A 22262-nucleotide genomic window follows, 5' to 3' on the forward strand; every position below is an offset into this window, starting at 1 on the left:
TGTTCACTTTCGAGGTGAGACTTAGCCCTTAAAGACATCATGGATGTCTGTGATAGAGATCCCACATCTCTAAACATCATAAAGCTGCTCAGATTTCTAAATTACACTTTAAGATTAAATAGAACATAAGTAAAGGCAGTATGGTGAATGGCACAAATTATTATATGAGGTTATGCAGAGAGAGTTCTTTCTCTTCTGCATCTGCTTTCCTTCACTCCTCTTTCCAGAAGAAATGTCGAGCTCTTTATCATTTAGGGCAACAACAATATGCACTGACATGGGAGTTTTGCTTCCGAGGGCAGAACAGATGCAGCCCACAGTTCCAGAATAATCTGTAGCACCAGTGTCAGGCAGGGCAAGTAAGAGTAATGAACAGGAGGCCTCCCAAAGGCCAGTTCTCAGGTTTAGCTGCTGGGACATGCCTTAGATTTCTCAACAGAGAGAAAAAACACAAAAAATTAGTTTTCTATCTTCAGGAACAAGACAACCTGGAAGACTGAATTTGAAGTCTAAATAACCTTTCCTGTCCATATACTCTACATGTGTTAAGATGATGCATTAAACTCCCCCAAGTATACAGAGGGGTGAACTGTGGCATTTGTGCTAAAATATAATTCCCTTTTACAATTTTTCTAAAACTGACTTATCACTATGGTTGGTAGAGCTCCCAAATTTTTCACTTACCTAACATTTACCACAGCATGTTCAATATAACCAGTTCTCCTTTAGGCTACACATACTTGAAAATATCTTCCAAATTCCATACCTGAACAAAGATAAGCAAAAAAAAAGAGAAGGAGGAGACGGAAGAGAGGGAGGGGAGGATGAATTTTACATGTTTGAAAAGATACGACTCAGGGCTTGCGTTTTGCATTCAGAGTTGCAATTTTAAACCAATCGTTTGTTGAAAAGGTACTGTATTTATGTAGCAAAATACCAAACCAACAAAAACACAGCTACAGAAATCTGTGAAACAGGGACAAAATGAGAAATTGTAAAACATGCTCAACTAAGATTTTCTATGAAGGGGTGGAGCGAGCAGAATTTTTACTGGGTTTTTTTTAACAGCATTTATTAGACCAGCAACTAACTGAGCCATAATTTCTATGATTTCCAGGGGTCAATCTGTTTCAAGTAATTGACTTCAGCATTTTAAAGTATGGGTCTATTGTACAGAAAAAAAATTCTTTGTAGTTTCAGTGTTTGTACTTTCTGATTTACTTCATACGAACACATCAATTTCCCAAAATATATATTCTCAAACACAAACTTTGAAAATGTATTTAACAAGTATACGTTATTGATGACAGATCAATTAAGCTTCCACAGGACAGCAGGATTATTCACACAGTAAAGCAAAAACTAATGGACAGTGCTCTCTGATCCAAACACACAGTCCACAACAGTACGTGTATTTTTAATTGTTAAAATGTCTGTTTTGGTGTATCTTTATCTATGTAAGCTTAGCTATCAGGCTCTTTATTTATTTTTATTTAATGTTCACCTTTAGCTGTAGTGTCTTCTCTAAGTTTTCAATCTTCCTTTCAGCTATTTTAAGCTTCTTTAGCTCCTCTGACTCTCTAAAAGAGCTCTTTGGGGACAGAGACCTTGAACGTTTCACAGGTGGTTCCTGGAGAATAAAACAAGGACATGGTTGAACTAGTTGGAACACCGGATTATGAAAGACATGCAGAATTAAAGAAGAAGTAATTTTGAATACTAATAATGAATTATAAAAAAAAAAATCTGCATGGAATACCAGAGAAATAACAAGCAGAATTACCACAGCGCTACCACTAAAGGTTTCTCTGTGACTCGTTAATGAGAATATTCATTTACATTTACATTGTTTCTTTCAGAATAATGATGTCCCATTAGGGAAGACTAAAGGGTTATAGACTCAGAAATGCAAGAAACCTCATTACAAAGGAGGGGATAGAGGCTGGTCTAATTGCTCTATAAGGGTCCAAGGTTACACTTGATAGGACAACCAGAAACAAGAGGGAAAGGATTTTTTTCCCTTTGAAATAGTTTAACACACTGTGAAGTTGAAGGAACAATATGCTTGAGGAATATAAATACAACAGACAGTAGATCTTATACCATAATGACCATATGGTCATTAACTATAATGTGACTAACTAGAGACAAGAATATGTGTTTATATTATGTACAGCTTCATATAGCAATCTGGAGAAAGAGTATGTGAAAGTAACACTTAAACTGGGCAGCTTTCTTGTTCATTCTATGTCGTAAGTCCTTATGGCAAAGAAAGAAAGGCCTCATAAAATTAGACTTTCAGATTTTCTGAATAACTTTGGTTAAGAACAGTGAAATACTAACACACAGTTAATGCCAATAAGGTAAAATCCATTGTGCCAATACATAAAGTCAAACAAAAACTTAAGACAAATTGTGATTATTCTTGTTGCATTATGCCACTTTCACTGTGAAATAACTGATGTACAACAAAAGGAATCAAAGATAAATTCTTCTTCAATACTGCATACGTCAATACTTCCACTATTCCATTAAAATAATTTAATCTTGAAGAGTATCTTAATTAGCAGCTGGCATTTTTTTCTTTGACCACTGCCTTCCAGTATGAAATATTTACAAGACATCATATACCACAGTTTCATTTTAAATAGTACGGGTTTCCAAAAAGGAGAAAAAGAATCTATCATGAAATATCAGAAAACATTAATATCTGATATTTATATTCCTATATATGAATGTTAATATTTCCAGTGTGGTTTTGTCATTTGGTTTCAGGATTCTTTTGCCTCTGAAAGAGAAGTAAGAAAGTGATGTAAGAAAGCCCAACAAACAACCAAGCAAAATGTTTTTAAAAAAACATTGTTATAACCTCACAAAAAAAACCCAACCAAAACCAAAACCAATCCAAACAAAACAAAAAAACCCACCAAAAAACAACCACCACCACCAAAAAAACCACCCCAAACCAAACCAAAATAAAACCACCAAAACAAAACCACTAAAACAACAAAAAACCCCACCCTAAACCGAAACAACCCACCTGCACAAACCCAGAACTAACATCTGGAAAGAATTTTAGTACATTTAAAATCTGAATACCAAAAAAATATATGCATCTTCGAAGTCCCAGATTTCTTGAATAAAACGAAGAGCTTTAAAAAAACCCCCCAAACCCAACCCCCCTATTTTCTACATTTCCTAATCATTATATGACCATAATAATAATGATCATAAATCATTATTCTTCAAGAATTGTTTTCTATCTAAACACTATGTTTGTATAGAGAAGATCTGGAACATACATAGTTTCTCTGAAATCAGAAACAGAAGGTCAAAGCACTCTACTTGTTGCCAAAGAGAAGGACAACAAAGGAAAAGAAGTGGATCAACCAGTGCCAGACTGTTAAGAATACATAGGTAGAGAAAAGCCAAGAAGGAACAGGGGAAAGAGAAAAAAAAAAAAAAGAGAAAAAGATAAAATTCATTGTCTTGCTAGTCTAGTCACAGCTGATAACATACGATGAGTACGTAAGCATTTATATACATATATATATATGTACATATATATATATATGTATATATATATACACACAGAGTTTATATATAGCTACCTAGGATTGTGCTAGAGCCAAGGTATGTAAAGAAACAGCGAAAACTGTTAACTATTTATGGATATGAAAATAATTCCCTGTGACAATGGATGGGATTGGTGACATGTATTAAGAACATTCTATTGCTTTTACCTTCTTAGTGATCAGACTAAAGGTCTGTGGATAAAGGACACTGGGTCTGGGCTCCAAAGTTGCACATAGGTAGTTTGAACAAAATCTTTGCTAAGGAGGCAACAAGTCCTATAAAGACAAAAGAGATTGTGTAGTAAAATACACTGTAATTGGATAGCTGAGGGCTGCTGCAAAACTCAGTTTGAAAGATGGCATCTGTAATACCCTTCTCACAAGTGCAAACTTTACTGCTCCTGATGCCACCAAATATAAACAAATAATTTTTAATTCACTCCTCAGATTCTACAGAACAATTCTGACATATCTGTATTTAATATCTTCAGAAATGTATATCATGTTTCAAAATGTAATGTTCCAAAAATTTTCTACATGTTTCGGAGTAAAAAAGCCCTCCAATTTTATCAGTGAATAATGTTAATTCAAGTAAGTAAAGGAATTTAGATCAGAAGTCTTTTCATTGAATGTTCCTAAAACATTTTTACCAAAGACTAAACCAAATAGCAATAGCAGAAAATCAGAAATAAACAGAGTCTGTAATATGAAATAGATATAACACTTTGTAACAGAAAATTTAACATAAAGAAATAGCAGGTAAGTAGATGGGACACACATTAACTGGTAATGGAGGCACACAAGTAGAAAAAGAAAATATGCCTAATTCTAGACAACCTTCTCTTACCTGTCTGCACCATGAAAGACACCACGGGATGAAGCTGCAAACAGTCACATTCTTGAATTCAGCAAGTTTTGTGTTTAATAAAGTGTCAAAACAAGCCAATAAAACAAACTAACAAACAAAAAACCCAATCCAACCAACCAAAAAAATGACAAAAAAAATAAATAACAACAACAAAAAAACAAAAGCACAAAAACCACCCACAAAACCAAACCAAAACAAAAAAACCAAAGCCCACAAACAAACAAAAACCCAACCAACCAACCAGCAAAACCCAAACCAAAGCAGGGAAGTCAGAACTGCTCCTGGAATATCTTAATAGTTGAGGACAGTGGCCAGAAATCTTAATGTTTTTATCAGTTGAAGAAACAGAAACATCATTGAGGCTGAACTCAAGACTGACCAGATACAGGTGGGGTTTTTAGGGAAGAAAAACAGCAAATTCTTGATTCGCTATGTTTCTTCAACAGAAACTTTACCAGTACTGCAAGTTAACATGCCTTTCAGTATCTTGACACTACAGACTTAGAAGAATGATATAGAACGTATATGAATAGAAGGCAATTCTAACTCCCATGCATCATACCACGGGAAAGCCTAGCTGTAAGAAAACCCCAAAACCCTACTGAATCAGCCAGCACACATATGAATGTCAGTTTAATCAGCTAACAGAAATCATCTAAAGCTCAAAAAGGTACAAAGTGTAAGTTTCTAAAAGAGCTCTAGGAAGGTCAAGCAACTGACTCCTATCAGACGCAACAGCTATACCACTTTTCACAGAGACTGGACTTATGAAGGTTACAGTTGCCTGTAACACTTAACAGTATCACAGTATCAAGGTAAAAGACATTACATGCATATTTAACAAAGCTTTTAACCAGCTCTTGCAGAAAAAGTTGTTTCTGTTACTCTGTATGACTGTAGGCAAGGCGGATTTCTACATTTCACAAAGAAACCAACACAAGGCTATAGAGGCATATATGCTGTTGCATATATACAAACACAGCTGGAAGCACCTAGTCATGTGGCCATACCTCCCGATTTATCACAGTAGCACCAAGTTTCTGATTTGTACCAGGCTCTTCTTTTTAACACCTCTCCACCTATTCCTTCTTTCAACACCTTCAAAATCTTTTCAGAGCAGTAAGTCATCAAAGCAGTGCAATTCCGATCAGAAGTGATTCCATGCTTATTTGTTCTTTGTATCCTGGGAATGTACATAAGGGGGAATGAAGGGGCAGCACAACAGTCTTTGTAAAGTCAAAAGGATCATCTTTTTAAAACAAAGACTGAATATCCAACATATTTTTTCTGTCAAATCATGTGCTAATAACTTCTGTCAGAAATAATTTTGTGATAAAAGGCTGAACAATGAGTTAAGGAGAAGATATTTCATTGAAAGGGAAAAAGGGTAAAGCGTAAAGTACTACCGCAGCAGTACCACCTTTCTATTTTAGAAAATCCAGAGTATTTCCAAAATTTCACTTACTGTGTTGCCTAAATACAAAGGATTTGTAGCTCATCAGTTGAGTTCCCAAAATTTTTAATAGAGACTTGTGTGCACTTGTGAAAAAGTGGACATATCAAACAACCTTGACTATTGAAAGAACATGATTCAGATCTACATATCAAAACAGGAAGAGATTTTCTACAATAGTCTTAAAAATTTGTATTCAGTTTTAATCAAGGAGGTGTAATTGCTTTATTTTGACACAGTTCACGACAAACACAGCAGACTCATTTACTTTCCCCTGAGGAAATAGAAAATAACACTGTGAAGGGCTAACCTTGGCAAAGGGTCAAACACTCACTCAACTGCTCTCATGTTCCTTCCTCACTAGGACAGAGGGAGAAAACAGGATGATAAAGCTTGTGGGTTTACCACTCAACATCATGGGCTGAATCGACTTGAAGAAAATCAATTTAAGTTACTGCCACTTAAAATATATTTAAGTAATAAGAAATAAGGAAAAAAAAATTAATCAACACCTTCTTCCCTACCCAGAAGGAGCTCCCAGCTTCCCAGGCACAACTTCACTCCATCACTCCTGACTTTTTTACCACCTTCTGAGCCATGCAGGTGGAAGGTTTACAATCAATCCATAACAGTTCCTATTGGGCCATTCTTTCCTCCTCACACTTTTCCCTGCTCCAGCACTGGGCCTCTCCACAGGCTGGAGTCCTTCAGGATAAACCTATTCCACAGCTTGTCTTTCATGGACCACAGTTCACGTAAGAGAGGAACCTGTTCCAGCATCAACTCCCCTCCATGTGGCTTCCACGAGTGAATATCCATCTGCTCTGGGCCCCTCCACAAGCTGTAATATTGACATCTGCTCCACAGTGATCCTCTCCATAGGCTGCAGGGAAATACCTGTTCCAGCATGTGAAAAAACTCCTCCCTCTCCTCCTTCCTGACCTTGGTGTTTGCCGGGCTGTTTCTCACCTTCTGTTCTTCACTCTGCACTGCTTGTGTAGCATTTTGGTTTTTCTTAAGCACATTGTCACAGAAATGCCACAACATGTTCCTGAACAAATGTTCTAAAGTATGTTTTTTCCCAAAACTAGCACCCAGTGCAGGACATTAAGAAAGAACAAGCCATATATTTTTCAAAGAAAACATTATGAGATGCCATATGTGGATAAACTAGAAAGTTTCTAAGGAAGCAGACATGATGTTCTACCCTTGTACATTACTTATACCATTCAGAATCATGTTCACCTTTGCAAACTTGTTAAGGAGATCTCTTCCAAGATTCCCATACTCTATACAATCACAGTAAAAACAGATGAGGAAGAGTCTGAACACACTGAAAAGCATCATGATTACAGCTAATTTAATAGATCCATTTAAATCACAGAATTATTTACAGATGTCATTCATTTTACTATAGCTTATAGCTGTTACTGTTATTTAATGCCTAAATTAAACAGTGAGAAACAATGAAAGAGGCAATCCAGCACTATACAAAGTTGAATGTATAAACCTCAAAGGACATTGTCATTCTTCCTCGAAAAAATACTATATTCCCCTCTAAAAATCAAGATTTTTTTTTAAAAAAATCTTTTTCACTTAAAAAATCATAATAACCATTTATAGCTCTCTCATTTTCCTTACAGTGAAAGATGGTCATTCTGATAAACACCACAAAATATCTGATAAATATTCATATTAGCAAACCTACAAAGAATTTATCCTTCAAATAGTTCATTTAATTAGGAATCCCTTATTCAGTATTTAATAAGGTAAAAATCTTCTACTCCCAACAGCTATTTTAACAAGTCTTTGGCAGATAACACAGGAACTATTCAAACAACCTTCCAGAATTATAAGCAGCGTCAACAGATATTAAAATTATTATCTGGACCCTTGAGCAAAAACGTTTGGCTTCACCAGCCTGACTTAGACACAAATACACCAGACAATAAAACTACCCTACCTCATGCTTTCTTCCAGTCCTTAGATTGTTGCTTTCCAGAGTAGCTGTAGTGTACAAATTATGCTCTGCTAGGTTAAGACCTGCTTTTTTCAATTTTTTCTATAAAAGTTCAATTTCATATGATTGCACTGTAGTACAGCACTCTAGTTCACTTAAAAAAAGGCTGTTGAAATATTTAGAAAATGGCAGCACAGTTATATCATATTGGTAACAAAAAATCAAAACCATAACACACCATTTACATAAAACTGCCCAGAGAAACATATTAGCAATATTACAGAAACATGTAAAAGCTGCAAATAATTCTGCTTTCAAAAATGACTCATTAATCCATAATCAAAACCAGATCTCAAAATATAAACATTTTCAGACCACTACCATATCTTCCAAATCCAAATTTGCATTCTTTAAAATGGTTGTTTTATACAGATGTTTCTTCTGCAGCAACTTATTCTACTTATTCGATGGTATTTTGTATGTCACATGCTATCAAGCTTTCTTGACAAAGTATTGCACCTTCTGGACTTGTTTCTGGTGAAACTTCAAGTTGTAAGTATCACTGGTCTAACAAAAAACCTTTAACTGCATATTCTGTAAATAAACATACATTCTGTAAATAAACATTGTTAGTTAAGAACTGCCTCAGAAAAGAACTTTTTTGACGTAAATCTACAACTTGTCCCCATTACATCCTTAAACTCAGCACAAGTGTTGTGGTCAAACTGAAGAGACTTATAGAAAAAATAGATTCTAGGTCACAGTGTTACTCAAGCTTGGTACTTTATTTTGTTAAATTGTTAAATTCCAGGACCTTTCCTAGCTATCAATCCATGTGCAGCAATTCCTTGGCACAATACAATGCTCCTGCACACCGATCAATTTGGCCTAGTTACCAAACCTGTTCAGACAGGACACATTTCACTGGCAGCAGCTACTCTAAGTTATATCCCTGATATCCAGTAGCAGACTTGTGTGCACATGACCAAGAGTGGTAAAGTTACCATGGCTTGATGACTGACTCCTTGTCAGCTTAGTTTTCATTACCTGGCTGTGATGACACTCTACTCCATTACAAGTACTGGGCAAAACTTCCTTTGCTTAGCGTAAGCAGCAGCAATATGCCTGTTGTGCCACCTTATGGCAATCACAAAGTGAAATGCTCTACCTCAAACCTCCTCCACAGTGCCTTAAGGCTGGGGACACACATTCATCTTCAAACAGCTGTGCCAAAGATGGTAAAATTCCCACATTTTAATACTGCATCCAGGCAGCTAGGGGTTAGCACCTCAGTGCCACTGCTGGAGAAGGAACGATGAAAAACACCTCCCTGATTGATTGCATAACTAAAAGGGCTGGTTAGTTTAAAAAGTCAATGGAAGTGGCTTGAGCTGACCTGGTACTACACTGATGAGAGGAAACTCATGGAACTCTATTGCCAGTGGTGTTCTGACAGCAATGACAAGCAGCTGGCAAGCAGTAAAGTCTTCAACCAACAAACTTCATCCAGAAGACACACTCTTAAGACTAACTACAAGTTTTATTTTACCCCTTATTAACAAGGTCCTGGCAACAGCACTTGCTTGCAACTGTTTGAGCATATTCTTAAGACCAATACTTATTTCAATAGAGAAGATAAAATTAGGTATAATTATCCCTTGGTACTACCATCTCAAATACTGGTATTCCCCATGTAAAACAAGTCAGGTATACTGACAAAAATCAGAAAAAGCAGTGTAAAAAAAAGGTTAAGTAAATAAATCTCCAAATTCATGCCAATCAAGAAATGAGGTGGTCGAAAGTTGATTAAAATCGATCAAGCAAACACCTTAGTAAGCTTACTATTTTTTAGAAACAGACTAATGGGTATAGCCATTTTATTTCTATGCAGTACATGATGCTTTTCATAAAGCCTAATATAAACTCACAATTTCAACAAATAAATACAAATTAAGGATATTGAGCACTTGTTTTAGAAAAACCACAGCTCTTCTCATAAAGTAAGTGTAAGAAATTTGTCAGAGAGTAGAAGTTGCCCATGCTTTTGTTGACTATAAATTCCGTTCCTCATTTGCATAGTTTAGGCCATATGTAGTTGCAAACAGACATCATTACTACCTATGATCAGTAAAAGGCCTGTTTATAAACATTAGCTTATTAACACACAGGGGAAAAAAAAAAAACAGGAAAATGAGGAGCAGACAAGCCATGAATTCAAAAGAATGCTTTAAAGAAAGCTGGACCACATGTTTGTTTGAACAAAACCTGAGCACTATTTAAGAAGGAAAAAAATCCAGCAAAACCTAGAAGACAGAAATAGTGTCAGTAGATAAGGGATATGTAGCTACACTTAAGCTGTGGAACTGATTTTATTACTTGAACTTTATTCTTTCTTTTTACAAATGAGAAATACACCTATGTCTTGGGGTGACTTTATGATGTGTATCCCATATCGCTGCCTATGCCAAGGAATTAATTTTGTGCCTTTCTATGCCTTTAAACTGAGCCTGAGAGGGGGGAGGAAAAACTGAGCAAAACTTTTTCAAAGCAGTTTGCAGCTTGTTCAAGGTCACACAGAGACAGAGATTTTTTTCAGCTGCAGCAGGGGAGCGAGGAAGCACCCGGCTTGCTGCTTTCCAGTCAGTTTCTGGCCAGTTGTTCAGTTTCTTTTTCTCCAGAGAGAGACTGAGAGTTGGACTTTTTTTTCCTTCCCTGGAATTTCGGATTTTCTCCTTTTCTACTGGACTGCTTCAATATCAGAACACATTGGGAGGACTTTCCACCAAGCACAGAGGGCCTGGCCCCAGCCCAAGCCCCAGCTCCGAGGAGACCAAAGGAGGTAGAACTCTAACACTTTCCCAGGTTTTTTCTCCACAGCGAGAGATTTTTATTATTTAGCATTATTTTCCTTTTCCCATGTGTTTGTTAAATAGTTTTTATCTCCTTCACTTTCCCTCAAGGAAAATTTATTTTTTTCCCAAACCTGGTGGGGGGGGAGGGGTGGTTGTGCCTTCTCTCAGAGGATATATTTCTAAATTTGACCAAACCAGAAAAACCTATGAACTTGACACACACATCTTCCTCAGTTGCATGTAAAAAAAGAGCTCCATGTGGAACATAAGCTTTACAATTATATTAGTAATTCAAAAAAGAGTCAACAATTCCAATCTGTTACAACAATTTAAATTCACATTACTGTTACTTTAAAGAGTAACACCTGTTAAGTGCTCATAGAATCATTTAGGCTGAAAAGGACCTTCAATATCCTCAAGTCCAACCGCTGCTGCTGACTTTTAACCCATAAGAATTACAGAATTTTCACTAATGATTAACTTCTTATTGTACTTTTTTTTCTTTAAAAAATGAAATGCCGAGTGCCTTAAAACATAACTCCATGTAAGAGTCACAGACTACATCAAAACCTTGCTCCTCTATGCCGTGCAAGTTCTACTATTGACTTCAATAGGACCAATACATAAACAGTATTATTCTTAATTTCTTTTGAGGTTATTTTCCTACTCTTTTCTTCTTCCAAAAGAGATCCCTAGAAATCACCATGCTGTGATACTTATTTCAAATAAAATACCGTAAAGGCGCAGTTTCTAATAAAACCCTTACAACAGTCTCTGCGCAAATGGCTATACAGACATATTTCTTGGAAAACTAAATCCAACAAATCCAGTCTTAGATCTTAACGTACACCTCCAAAATGCTTATGCTTTTACCACAAAATATTCAATAAACTGTTACCAAAACATACTTACCTATAGAATTGGGGTCTAAAATATCCTCAAAACCTGCTCAATTTTTTTAAGCATACCTGTCAAATTTCTTCATTTTCAGAAATTCTAAGAACCCAGATGTAACCTGATGAGATAAATTTAAAAACGAAAGTTTTGCTTATCAATGGACTCCAGTTTAAAAGGAGTTGGGTATAATTTTCCATTAAACTTAACATATCCTTGAATAACTGAGAAATATTCTTTTAATTTTCCTAGCCTAAAGACTTTGTTTATTCAAATATCAAGAGAATGTTAAACTTTTTTTTTTTATACATTAAAGTAGACCTTCCCAAGACAGAAAGCTGGGTGAAATTTCTCTCTCTGGTCTTTTGTTTCATATCCATGTCAATTTAACTTTATACTTCCAGACTTTTGTGCTCCAGGTATCTTTGGTTAAGAGCAAAAAGAATTACTAAACCCAAATTATTTAGTAAAAAGATTTGGTTACTATGAGAACAACCAATTTTTCTGTATAAAAAAATGACTCCATGAACAAGACAGAGTTTCTACGCATGAAAAAAGAACAACATTTTTACAAAGGCATGTAGTGACAGGACAAGGGACAATGATTTCAAACTGAAAGACGGGAGATTTGTACCAGATATTACGATGAAATCCTTTACTGTGAGGGTGGTGAGACATTGGAACAGGTTGCCCAGAGAAGCTGTGGATGCCCCACCCCTGGAAGTGCTCAAGGCCAGGTTGGATGGGACTTTGAGCAACCCAGTTTAGTGGGAGGTATCCCTGCCCATGGCCACGGTGAAACTAGATGATCTTTAGGTTCCTTCCAAGACAGGCCATTCTATGATTCTGTGAAATGCAATTCCATCAGTTCCTCAAAGAGAAATGTGACCTTGGCTTTTCACTTTCTAACTTTACATCTAAACTCTAATTTGTAACCTAAGAACTATGGGAAGTATTACAAATAGTAAGGCCAAAAAGGCAAATAATTTGGACTATAATGGAACTCTGATTTAAAAATCCTAACACTATCAGGAAAAAAAAGCAGAATACTGAGTTTCAAAACTACATAAATCATTCAACATTCAAGGCCTGTATGAAGGATGGAGTCCAGTTTCATAGTAAAGATCAAAAATCTACAATCCAGAAAACTGCAATCTGAGAGGCAGAAAATCGCAATCTAAGAGGTTCTTCAACAGCTTCTGCCTCAGAATGATCATTTAAATTTTTCGTTTTATGAATTGAAACAGTAATTCACAGAGTAACTCACCAGGGAATTCTATAAAGGTTCACTTCCTAAAGTCTATTCTGAATCCTATGTCTAAAACTAAAATTTCTATGAGACAATCCTTTCAGTGTACACACAATGGTGACCCTCTTCACAGTCTATCCATCTACATGCTGAGTGCAGCAAATGAAAACTTTTCTCTCAGGTTCAAGCATCTTAAGCGTCCAACTGTATTACAAGGTCTAGATTAACAGAGTAATGGTTTCCTCTTTCACACAGCAAAATCAGTTTACATCACGTTATTTTACGAAAGATCACGTGTCTATTGTGATACTGAAACTTCTCTTACAGGCAAAATATATATTCCAAATAAATGTCAGAATTTTAGTTTATGTTATAAACAACAAATATAATCAAGAAAATATGTATTTCTATCAAGTAGATATCTCACTACTCTTACATGTCTTTTCACAGTGAGACTCAGCTGATGGTTTTCTGGATGCATTAATCAAGCTGAAGCATAAGCACCACCTTTGCCACAAACATGTAGTATATAGGGAACCATCCACTGTACTTAGAGAAGGGAATCCAATACCACTCTTGTCACCTATCAAAAGCAGTACAAACAACATGGAAAAAAATACAGCTATGCTCCATCGTATTTCTATTCTGCATGAGTTTTCTGAACTGGCAAATGAGAGCAGGTACCAAAGGAATGGATACCTAAGAGCTTCAGGACTAATTACACAGCCTAACATGTTCTTCTGTTCCTTACGGGTGCATGTGCTCAGCTTTCTTAGCAGAAAGCTGTGCTAACACCAACTGCACCGTACCAACACTATGGGCTAGGAGAGAACAAGAAGAGCCTCAACAGTCTTTCTGTGAGTTAGATGCAAGCTCAACTCTGCTGCAAACTGGTCAGGAGGCACACTGTGGCTTTAGTAAAAACTAAAGGCTCAGCAACAGAGCAAAGTTTAGACATACAGCTCAGACCAGGGAACAGGTATATAGGATTACCAGAATACCTGAATTAGGAAAATAGTAATTTTGACCTGTGGCACCCAACTAGACTATGACCCATACCTCAAAGTTTCCTTCAGTCAAAACTCCTGGAATCCAGTGCCCTATGCCAAGCAAAGCCATGATGAATGAACTGTTGAGAAGGAGTTTCCTCTTATTCTGTTATTCAGTTAAAAAGCTGCCCAGCGAAGTCACAGGCAGTGCTCACTACAGCATCCTTTGCAAACTCCTTTCTGCAGCTTGGGCATCCTATTACAGCCTCATGACTATTCACTGCAAATACATCTAAGATGGGCAACAAAGTCTTGAAAAGCAACTTACTCAGACTGGACCTTGATCTCATATGTCCCCTTGAGCTGCCAAAATGTGCTACAAGTCAGACAAAGAGTTTACACCATCCATTCACCCTCAAAAAACACTTATATTTGTCATCCTCCAAAATTCACGTGATTTATATCATATAAAAAGAACACTCTGATCATCTAAGATCAGAAGAACAGGGAGGTGAAAAAAGGATGCAATTCCTTTCTGAAGGCCATGTGGCCACTACACCAGAAAGATTTCCCAAACCTGGTATGAATGATTTATTTTATTCATCAGGAAGACTAGACCTCCTGGTATACAATTAATGCCCCAAATTATCAGGAAAAATATGCAATTACAAGATAAGAAAACCATTTTGTAGTCTGAAAACGCATTTAGAAGAATAATCACTGAAAGCATAAAGACAAGGCTGGATTTCATTAAGCCTTTTTGTCAAACTAGCCACTCATTTCCTCATGCATTTGTTGAACTGGCAACTTTTTAGCAGCAAGTACACAATAAAACTGGGTATTTTTCCATAAAGCTGATCACAGCACAGCAAGCAAAAGTTTAAAACATCAGTATTATTTTCTTTAATACATTATAATTAGTAGACATTAAAAACAGACTGCAACACCATAGAAGCCCAAGTAAACATTGATTAAAATATCTTTATACTATTGGAACAAAGCTTTACAACTGTGGTTTAGAAGTTTCTAGTAAGTATTATGGCTTTTTCTTCTTATTTTTTCTTAAGAACTCTTACAGCATTTCCTCTGGCATCTTAGTTTTTAAAAAGCTTATTAACTGATTACCAGGTGATTTAACTAGACCAAATACACCAAATGAAGACAGTCTTTCTTCAAAGATTTTAAACTATTTTAAGATATAGATAGATAGACAGATAGATAGAGAGATATAGATATATCTCCATATTGGAAGTTACCAGGTAAGTTTAAAAAAGCACATTTTTCTGAGTTTTTACTGAGTCTCAGCACTAGAAAGATAAAAATATAAACCTTTGTATGATGGTGAGGCTGCTCCAAAAAAGTAACTTTGCTGTCTACTGAACTATTACACTATTATCACAAGTAAAAATCAAACCTGTGCACTAATGGTGTAAACTAGGGACTGTGCTTGTTATGCATTATCATCTCTGTACATTAGAACCTCAATCATACTCAAACAAATTCACTAAAGTGTGGTTTTCAATCTGCTAACTATGCATTCCATAATAGCCTGTAATTATTAAAAACTGACAAGAAAGCTACGCCACCTGTGTTTATGTGAAGCCAGGTAATGAAAAAAACAACAACGCTGTCATCACCTCTCAATTCCTGATTGCATTATCAAAACTGTAGCCGAGTTTGGCATCTGGGTGTGACCTTGTTAACTGCTAGGGTAATTAAATTTATTCTATTGGGAAAAGGGATGATAAATTATTAGCAAGAAGATTTTGTTCACATTTTATTAAATTGGCCTGTCAAAGGGTCGGCCAAATTATCAAGGGCCTCATTTATTGGAGGCCAGCCATATTGCCACATCTGTTACAATTATTTATAATTTCAGCAGTTGAAAACCAACTGAGTTCGGCATCCGCCATGTAAAGTAATTTACAAATTATCTGATGAGGGAGTGTTTTAGCTTCTCCCTCATTTCTAGCCAGCAGAAAGCCGCGCTGTAATTACAGAACACGATTAGGTTCTTTGGGGAACTTATCTTGCACTCATAGCCATAGTAAGATGCAGCAAGAACATATGGAGGAGCTTGTGCTTCTACTCCCTGAAGCTCATGACCCGCCTGCCGCTGAGCCCTTGAGTTGAATTTGAATGAGAGTGCCATGGCTAATGTTCTACACATGCACCATTTATGCCACAAAACAAATCGGATCACTGTTAATTATGAAGCAGCTATAATCAGGCCTTCACATCTGTGTAATGTGAAGCGCAGTAGGCTGTATTCCAATAATGTATGACTACCTTTGGGTCGCAAATTGCGAGCCATATTGCCTCAGTAGTAGTTACTGAATTCAAAGTAAGTCCTTTGATAAAAGCCCATCACAAAGATATTTTTATCCATTTTTTTTTAAACACAAGCCTTTCTTTATCAGCTATTGACCAGAACAGTTAAAGCATATGGCACAAGTTCATTAATGAACAGTAGCACACAGCACTCTAATTTAATGAAACCACTTGAGCCATAAAAATCAGATTTAGTTAATTCCCCCCTTCCCTATTTTTTTCTTTTCTACATCTAGCCTATACCCTGGACTCCAACATAATGTCATGGGTGATCTTGCTGTAAAATATAATTATTTTCTCGTACATTTATAAACAGATTTTATATTTCAAGAGCCTGTGCATTTTGCAACGTGGAATGAGGGGGATATGGGGTGTGTGGGGATGAATGAAAAGAAATTTGAAAATTGGAAAGAAATGTCCAAGTAGTTTCCTCTTCATAACCCAAAACTTAACCTGATAACAATTAATAGTCCATGTATCATTTCTATTCTAAAAATTATTGTCTGGCAGCTGTCTTTTAACAAAAAAAATATTCTTTATTCAGTGAAAAATCTTTCTGTGAGAAAGCAGCTAAACAAGCAGCACCCAGATGGCAAACCAGCTACAGTTTAATTAATCCACTAAAAGCCATTCAGTTTTCAGTAAGGGTAATGTAATTTTGAATAATTGTAGAGAAAAAAAAAATCACTAAACGTTCTTAAGTTTTATTATAGCAGCATGAATAGTGCCACTATAGAGTAGTTAAAGTTGAGTTGCTCTTTGCATTATAAACCTCACATTTTCAGTATCTTGGTCCTTTTTGATTCTTGTACATTGAAAATAGATATATGGAATGTCAAACTAAACTAAATGAAACTATTCTTCAAATCTGCTTCTTTTTTTTCCTTTCTATATTTTTAGCACTGTGGAACAGGATGTAGATTACTTTTCAAAACTTACACTACTCCCTAAGGTATGTTGAATTTCTTTCCTTCTTTAAAAAGGAATTTCAAAAGCTGCACAAAACCACTGTTCCTTGTTTTACAGGCACCACATGCCTGCATCCTGGCACACATACAACATTGCAGGTGAAATTCCAAACTGTCATAGTAAAACAAACCCAGATATAACTGAAATTGCATTTTATGGTGATCAAGTGCGAGTGTACTGCGATCCCGACAGCAACAATGACTTCACAGACTTCATTAGACAAGTTATAGTGCCACACAGCTTTTCTGAGGCCAAGAATCACTCAGTGCACGGTCCTTATATGTGCATTACCTCAGCATGTGTGCAGCTCAAAGACTTTATAGACTTTTTGAAAAATAATAATACTTTAAAAAATACCTGTATTTTCTCCTTTGCATCTTGTTTAAAAACATGTATACAAAACATTGTAAATACAGTTGCACAACACATTAGTGTAAGAAAACATGTCTGGAAAGTAACAAATTATTACTGTTTCTCTGACTGAGAAACAACCTGACACAGACTTGTAGTAGTTTTTTTAAAAGTATTTAGCTATAAGCTACCATAATTAATTTGATATTAAAAATATAACAAAAATTTAAATTACCTCATTAATATTGAAGATCCCATGTGATGCACATGTAAAGTTAAAATTATACTTACCTATGTGTTTCAAACACTAATAAATATTGTTACTTTTCTATTACATATCTGAGCATGGAACAAATTAAACTTTGCAAGCTATAATTTATACTTGTCCTTATTATAAGGGTAATAATCTCAAAATAACAGTTTGCAGTTAGGGGAATACAACCATTTGAAAAATGTTATTGGTATTTTCCATCATTAAAGCCTAATTATTTACTCAGCATGTTGTGTCACGTAAATTGGTCAATTTCAGTTCCATATTACTTTCTCCAAAGCCTGAGCCTTCAAGCAAACAGTGATAAATCTCTTGCTTTTCTCAATGTGTTTTAGTGTTACACAGCAATAATATCCACTATGATTTCATCTTGCCTACTACAAATACCTTTTTACTACAGTATTTGTTAGTTCCTTTAAAAATTACATTCTGACATCTTTGTGATGACTTTAATTCTTTTTTTTAATGAATTGAATATTTCTAAAAACTGGAAGACAATTCTGTCAAGTTTTGACCCATAGAGGGTGCAAGATTGAGAAGTTTTTATTGCATATAAATTAATAGGTTTTCTAACAGTAAAGACAAAATAATTGTAATGTAAAAAGCATTTTGTTAGGAATGTTTCAGCAACTGAAATGATCAAAAACTGTAAAATGGAATTTACAGCACCACACTTACAATGGGATATCTGCCTTTTTTTATGCTGTATCACAACCAAGACAGAAAATTAAGCTCAAACATAGACTTCAAATATTCACATTGCAATATAAGTATATTGGACTAAATCTAGAACTGCCAAAATAAACTAGAGTTACCCTGTCCAGCTAAGTTCTTTTACCATTTATATTTCAGCCAAATTCAGTATTTTAAAGACTCTACTACATAAGCCTAATAAACTGAAATCACTGAAAAACTAATGTTAAAAACCAGTAAGTCATACTCTGAAAATACATCTTGATGGACTTTTGCAAGGCAACAATGGTGCAGTTTTGAAATATTTTCTTTATGTATTTCTCATATGAATCTAACTTTTTATTTTAGTCAAAAATCTGCTTTTTTCTTGTCTAATAATCTTAAGTTCCATCTATGTGCAGTCTATGTACTTCCATTGTTTTACTGATATTTTCTATTCTGACTAGTTTTAAAAACTTCATAATCAGAAATTATGATACTGCTATAAAAGCACAAGTGAATCCTGCATTAGGTAGAACACACATACCTGTCAAATGCTAGTTACAAATGGAAACTTTTACATGCCTGTTAATTACTGTTCTTTGATCAAGTAACACCTCTTTGATGACATTGTCTTTGGTGTCTGCACACGTACAAAAAGTAGGAGCCAAGGCACTGACTGCTTCAGTTCAGTAAATATATTGGTATATTTTTTATTTACAGGGGTAATAGTTATGGTATACTAACTGTATGACTAAATGCATACATAGTAAGATGTAAGTAGAAATTTTCTGTAAGGCAGATTGAAATTTTTCATCATACACATTACCAGAATAGCCAAATGAAATGAACCAAAAGTTTGTTCTCACCAACCCAAGCGCCACATTGACTAGATTAAGATTACAATCTTTTAAAAAGGCATCTTTTACCTTTAATGGAAGAAAACAGAGATACTCTTGCTAACAAAGCCAATACTAAAAAACTCGGTTTTGCCTGACTAGACATAATCTGAACAGCAAGAAAAGTTCAAATCCAGGAAAAACACATGCAACACTGATGTATTTCTAACACATGCAACACCGATGTATTATATTCCTAGCTGCTCAGTATATGAAGAAGATACATTACTGTGTAGACGGACTGTTAGCATGCCCCACATGCTGAACTTTCAGCAAGGCATTAATCTGAACATGCTCAAGAAATCAGTATTTCATGGCAGAAATTAATTTGCACTTAAACCAACTTCTCTTCTTAAGAATGATTGCTTAAAAATTTTTATAGGGGAACTAACAGGTGTCCACACTGCTTTGGTGTCTTGTTAACCAAGCTTTTATTCCAAATCCATTGTATTCTGATGTTGCAGTCAAGGGACAGTTGAATGAGCTAGAAGGTTCCTCTTAATGACGTTTGACTTCGGAATTTCACAAATTACCAGAATTATGGCTATCTAACAAGTCAGAGAAGGTAATCATTGTTTTTTCCCTCCAGAAACCCCTGATGTGCAACCAACACAATAATAATTACCTTTCTGAAATTTATACAGGATAGTAAAGTTGGTGATGGGAAATTTGGCTGTAATCAAAATCCAGTCAAAAATGAGCATTATGATACATTCCCAAAAGGCATACTCCAGGCTTTCAACAAGAGCAAGACTGCATGTTAACAAAATTTGTGGTATTTGTTACAGCAGAATGCAAGAATGACTCTTCATTTTACTCTTCGTGTTGTCACTTTTATTTAAGTGATACAATTCTTTCTCCCTTTCATTTGTTTATATCACTTAGGAGTTAAAGCCTTTGAAAAATGATCACAGGTTTTAGATTGGGAAACTACCTAACATTTTGTGAGAAATTTGGAAACAATAATCAGCCTTTCATTCTTCCTATCATTTTCTACTCCCATGGGCTCTCAAAATCCACTTAGGACAAAGTGAATTACTTCTTGGCTATTTCCAAGGCAGATCAGAGATCATGTCTCTCAGGCAAAATTAATTCAAAGTCCAGATAGATTGATATTTCAAATGAATCCAAGTCATTAAACACTTGCATTGAAATTTTTGTGCCTATCAGATCTTTCTTTTATATTTGTATTTAAGAATGCTTACATCATCTCTAGAAGTGGAAGTTCAAGATTAGCCAATTTCTTATGGAAATAAGTATCTCAAAGGAACATAAACAGTTCATTTATCAAAACCATGCATTTTTATATAATGTCCTTCCAAATGAACGGAACATCAAGACACAGTTACTTCCAGCTATAACTATATAAGCTCATTAGCTAGATCATACTGGTATGACAATTTGCTGGTTTTATGATTAGCAGTACTTAAGTGGTTGTAATTATAGTATCTGAAAGGTAGCATCCTAGTAAGATGAATGGAGAACATCAAAAATATGATGCTTTTTCCTAGTTGGCAGCCACATCCCCTAATGTAGCTAATGGGTTTTTTTGGTAGTCAGCATTTGTCAGGACAAGACAAATAGCTTGTCTTTTGACTTGCATAAACTTTTCCAACCTTTCCTGCTTTGAAAACAGTACTAACAAAAAACATGTTCAAACATAAAGCTAGCTAAATCTATGTGTAAAAACCATATTCACACTATTCATCTTTTTAAACTAAGGTTTATATAATTTTTAAACAACACCAATGTACTATTCAATACTAGTTGATAATACTTAGGTCCTTTTTTAAAGGAATTTAGCATCAGGAAATTTAAAAACAGAAATTATCTGTTAGAAAATAACACAGATAACCGGAACAGCTTCCAAATTTCCATGTGGCTCCTCATCTTTTCTTTTTCTGTTTTGTAGATCAAATAAATGCTTAATATTTACACTGGATTATTTTGCGTTTAATGCTAATTTCTGACCCGATTTTAGGAGAGGCACCATATTTAATCACATTGCAGAGTAAGCACATTCCAAAATACTCAGAATTGCACAGCATGATGTCAACCATTAATAAAGTCAGGTGTAGAGAAACAAGATGTAAAACAGAGATCAGAGGACTAGAGACAGAACATTGCATAGAATAGTCAAAAGAAAATCAAACATATTGTATGTCATTTATCTCAGAACTAGCAAACTTCACAGAAAAACCAGTGGAATCTTGACTGTATATATGTGAATGGTTATACCTTATTAGAATCCAAACAGGACATGCGATTTACCCAGTAAACGTTTTAATCCCCAAAACTTAAAAAATTATGCTTGTAAGATAAAAATAAAAAGGAATATATTTTAAGTAATTCCTTACAACATCTTACGACATTTGATAGCAGAAAAAAAAAAAGCACCAGCAAGCAAAACACAAGTGCTCTGCAAAAATTGCTGATTGACTGTACTTTGAGAATTTCTTCTCACCATGTTATAGCTGTCCTTTCTCTGACAGGCAGCACAGACTGTTGCAGGTGAAGATACTTAAAAACAAATGAGAAAAGATTAAAGATATCAGAAATCAGTATACTGTAATGAATCTAGTCTATATGACACAAAAGCATTATTCATCAGTCAGAAAGGTAAGTAATTTAGCTGAATTATACAAAAAATAAAGTATTCCACATTTCTCAGCTAGCCGAACAATTTCCTGTATTGATTTACCTGATTTCATCAGAAAACAGTTTTTTGGTACACCATTGAAGAGTTACTTGAAACAGAAAACATAATGCCAACAAGTAAGCAAAAAATGCCAAACCAAAGCCAAGACTTCCAGAAATAAAAGATGGGACTGTAATGCCTGCTCACAGCCTAATAATGGTGGGATGAGGAAATACTGACATATATTGCATACGTGTGATGGCAAAATTATCTTAGGTCAGACCAAGAAAA

At 35.3% G+C, this 22262-nt stretch overlaps 1 protein-coding gene across 1 annotated transcript in view; it reads right to left on the reverse strand.

The window, feature by feature from the left end:
* The window catches only part of CNTLN (centlein), a 179762-nt gene that overhangs the window by 99416 nt on the left and 58084 nt on the right, over positions 1-22262 (reverse strand). Inside the window, 3 exon segments of the mRNA XM_042013181.1 lie at positions 1570-1630; positions 7860-7958; positions 13911-13980. Of these exon segments, the coding sequence (XP_041869115.1) occupies positions 1570-1630; positions 7860-7958; positions 13911-13980 (230 nt within the window).

This window comes from Corvus kubaryi, unplaced genomic scaffold (genome assembly GCF_017639235.1).
Source record: "Corvus kubaryi isolate FWS band 111438036 unplaced genomic scaffold, C.kubaryi_AGA036_p1.0 split1-37296, whole genome shotgun sequence".
Lineage (NCBI taxonomy): Eukaryota > Metazoa > Chordata > Aves > Passeriformes > Corvidae > Corvus > Corvus kubaryi.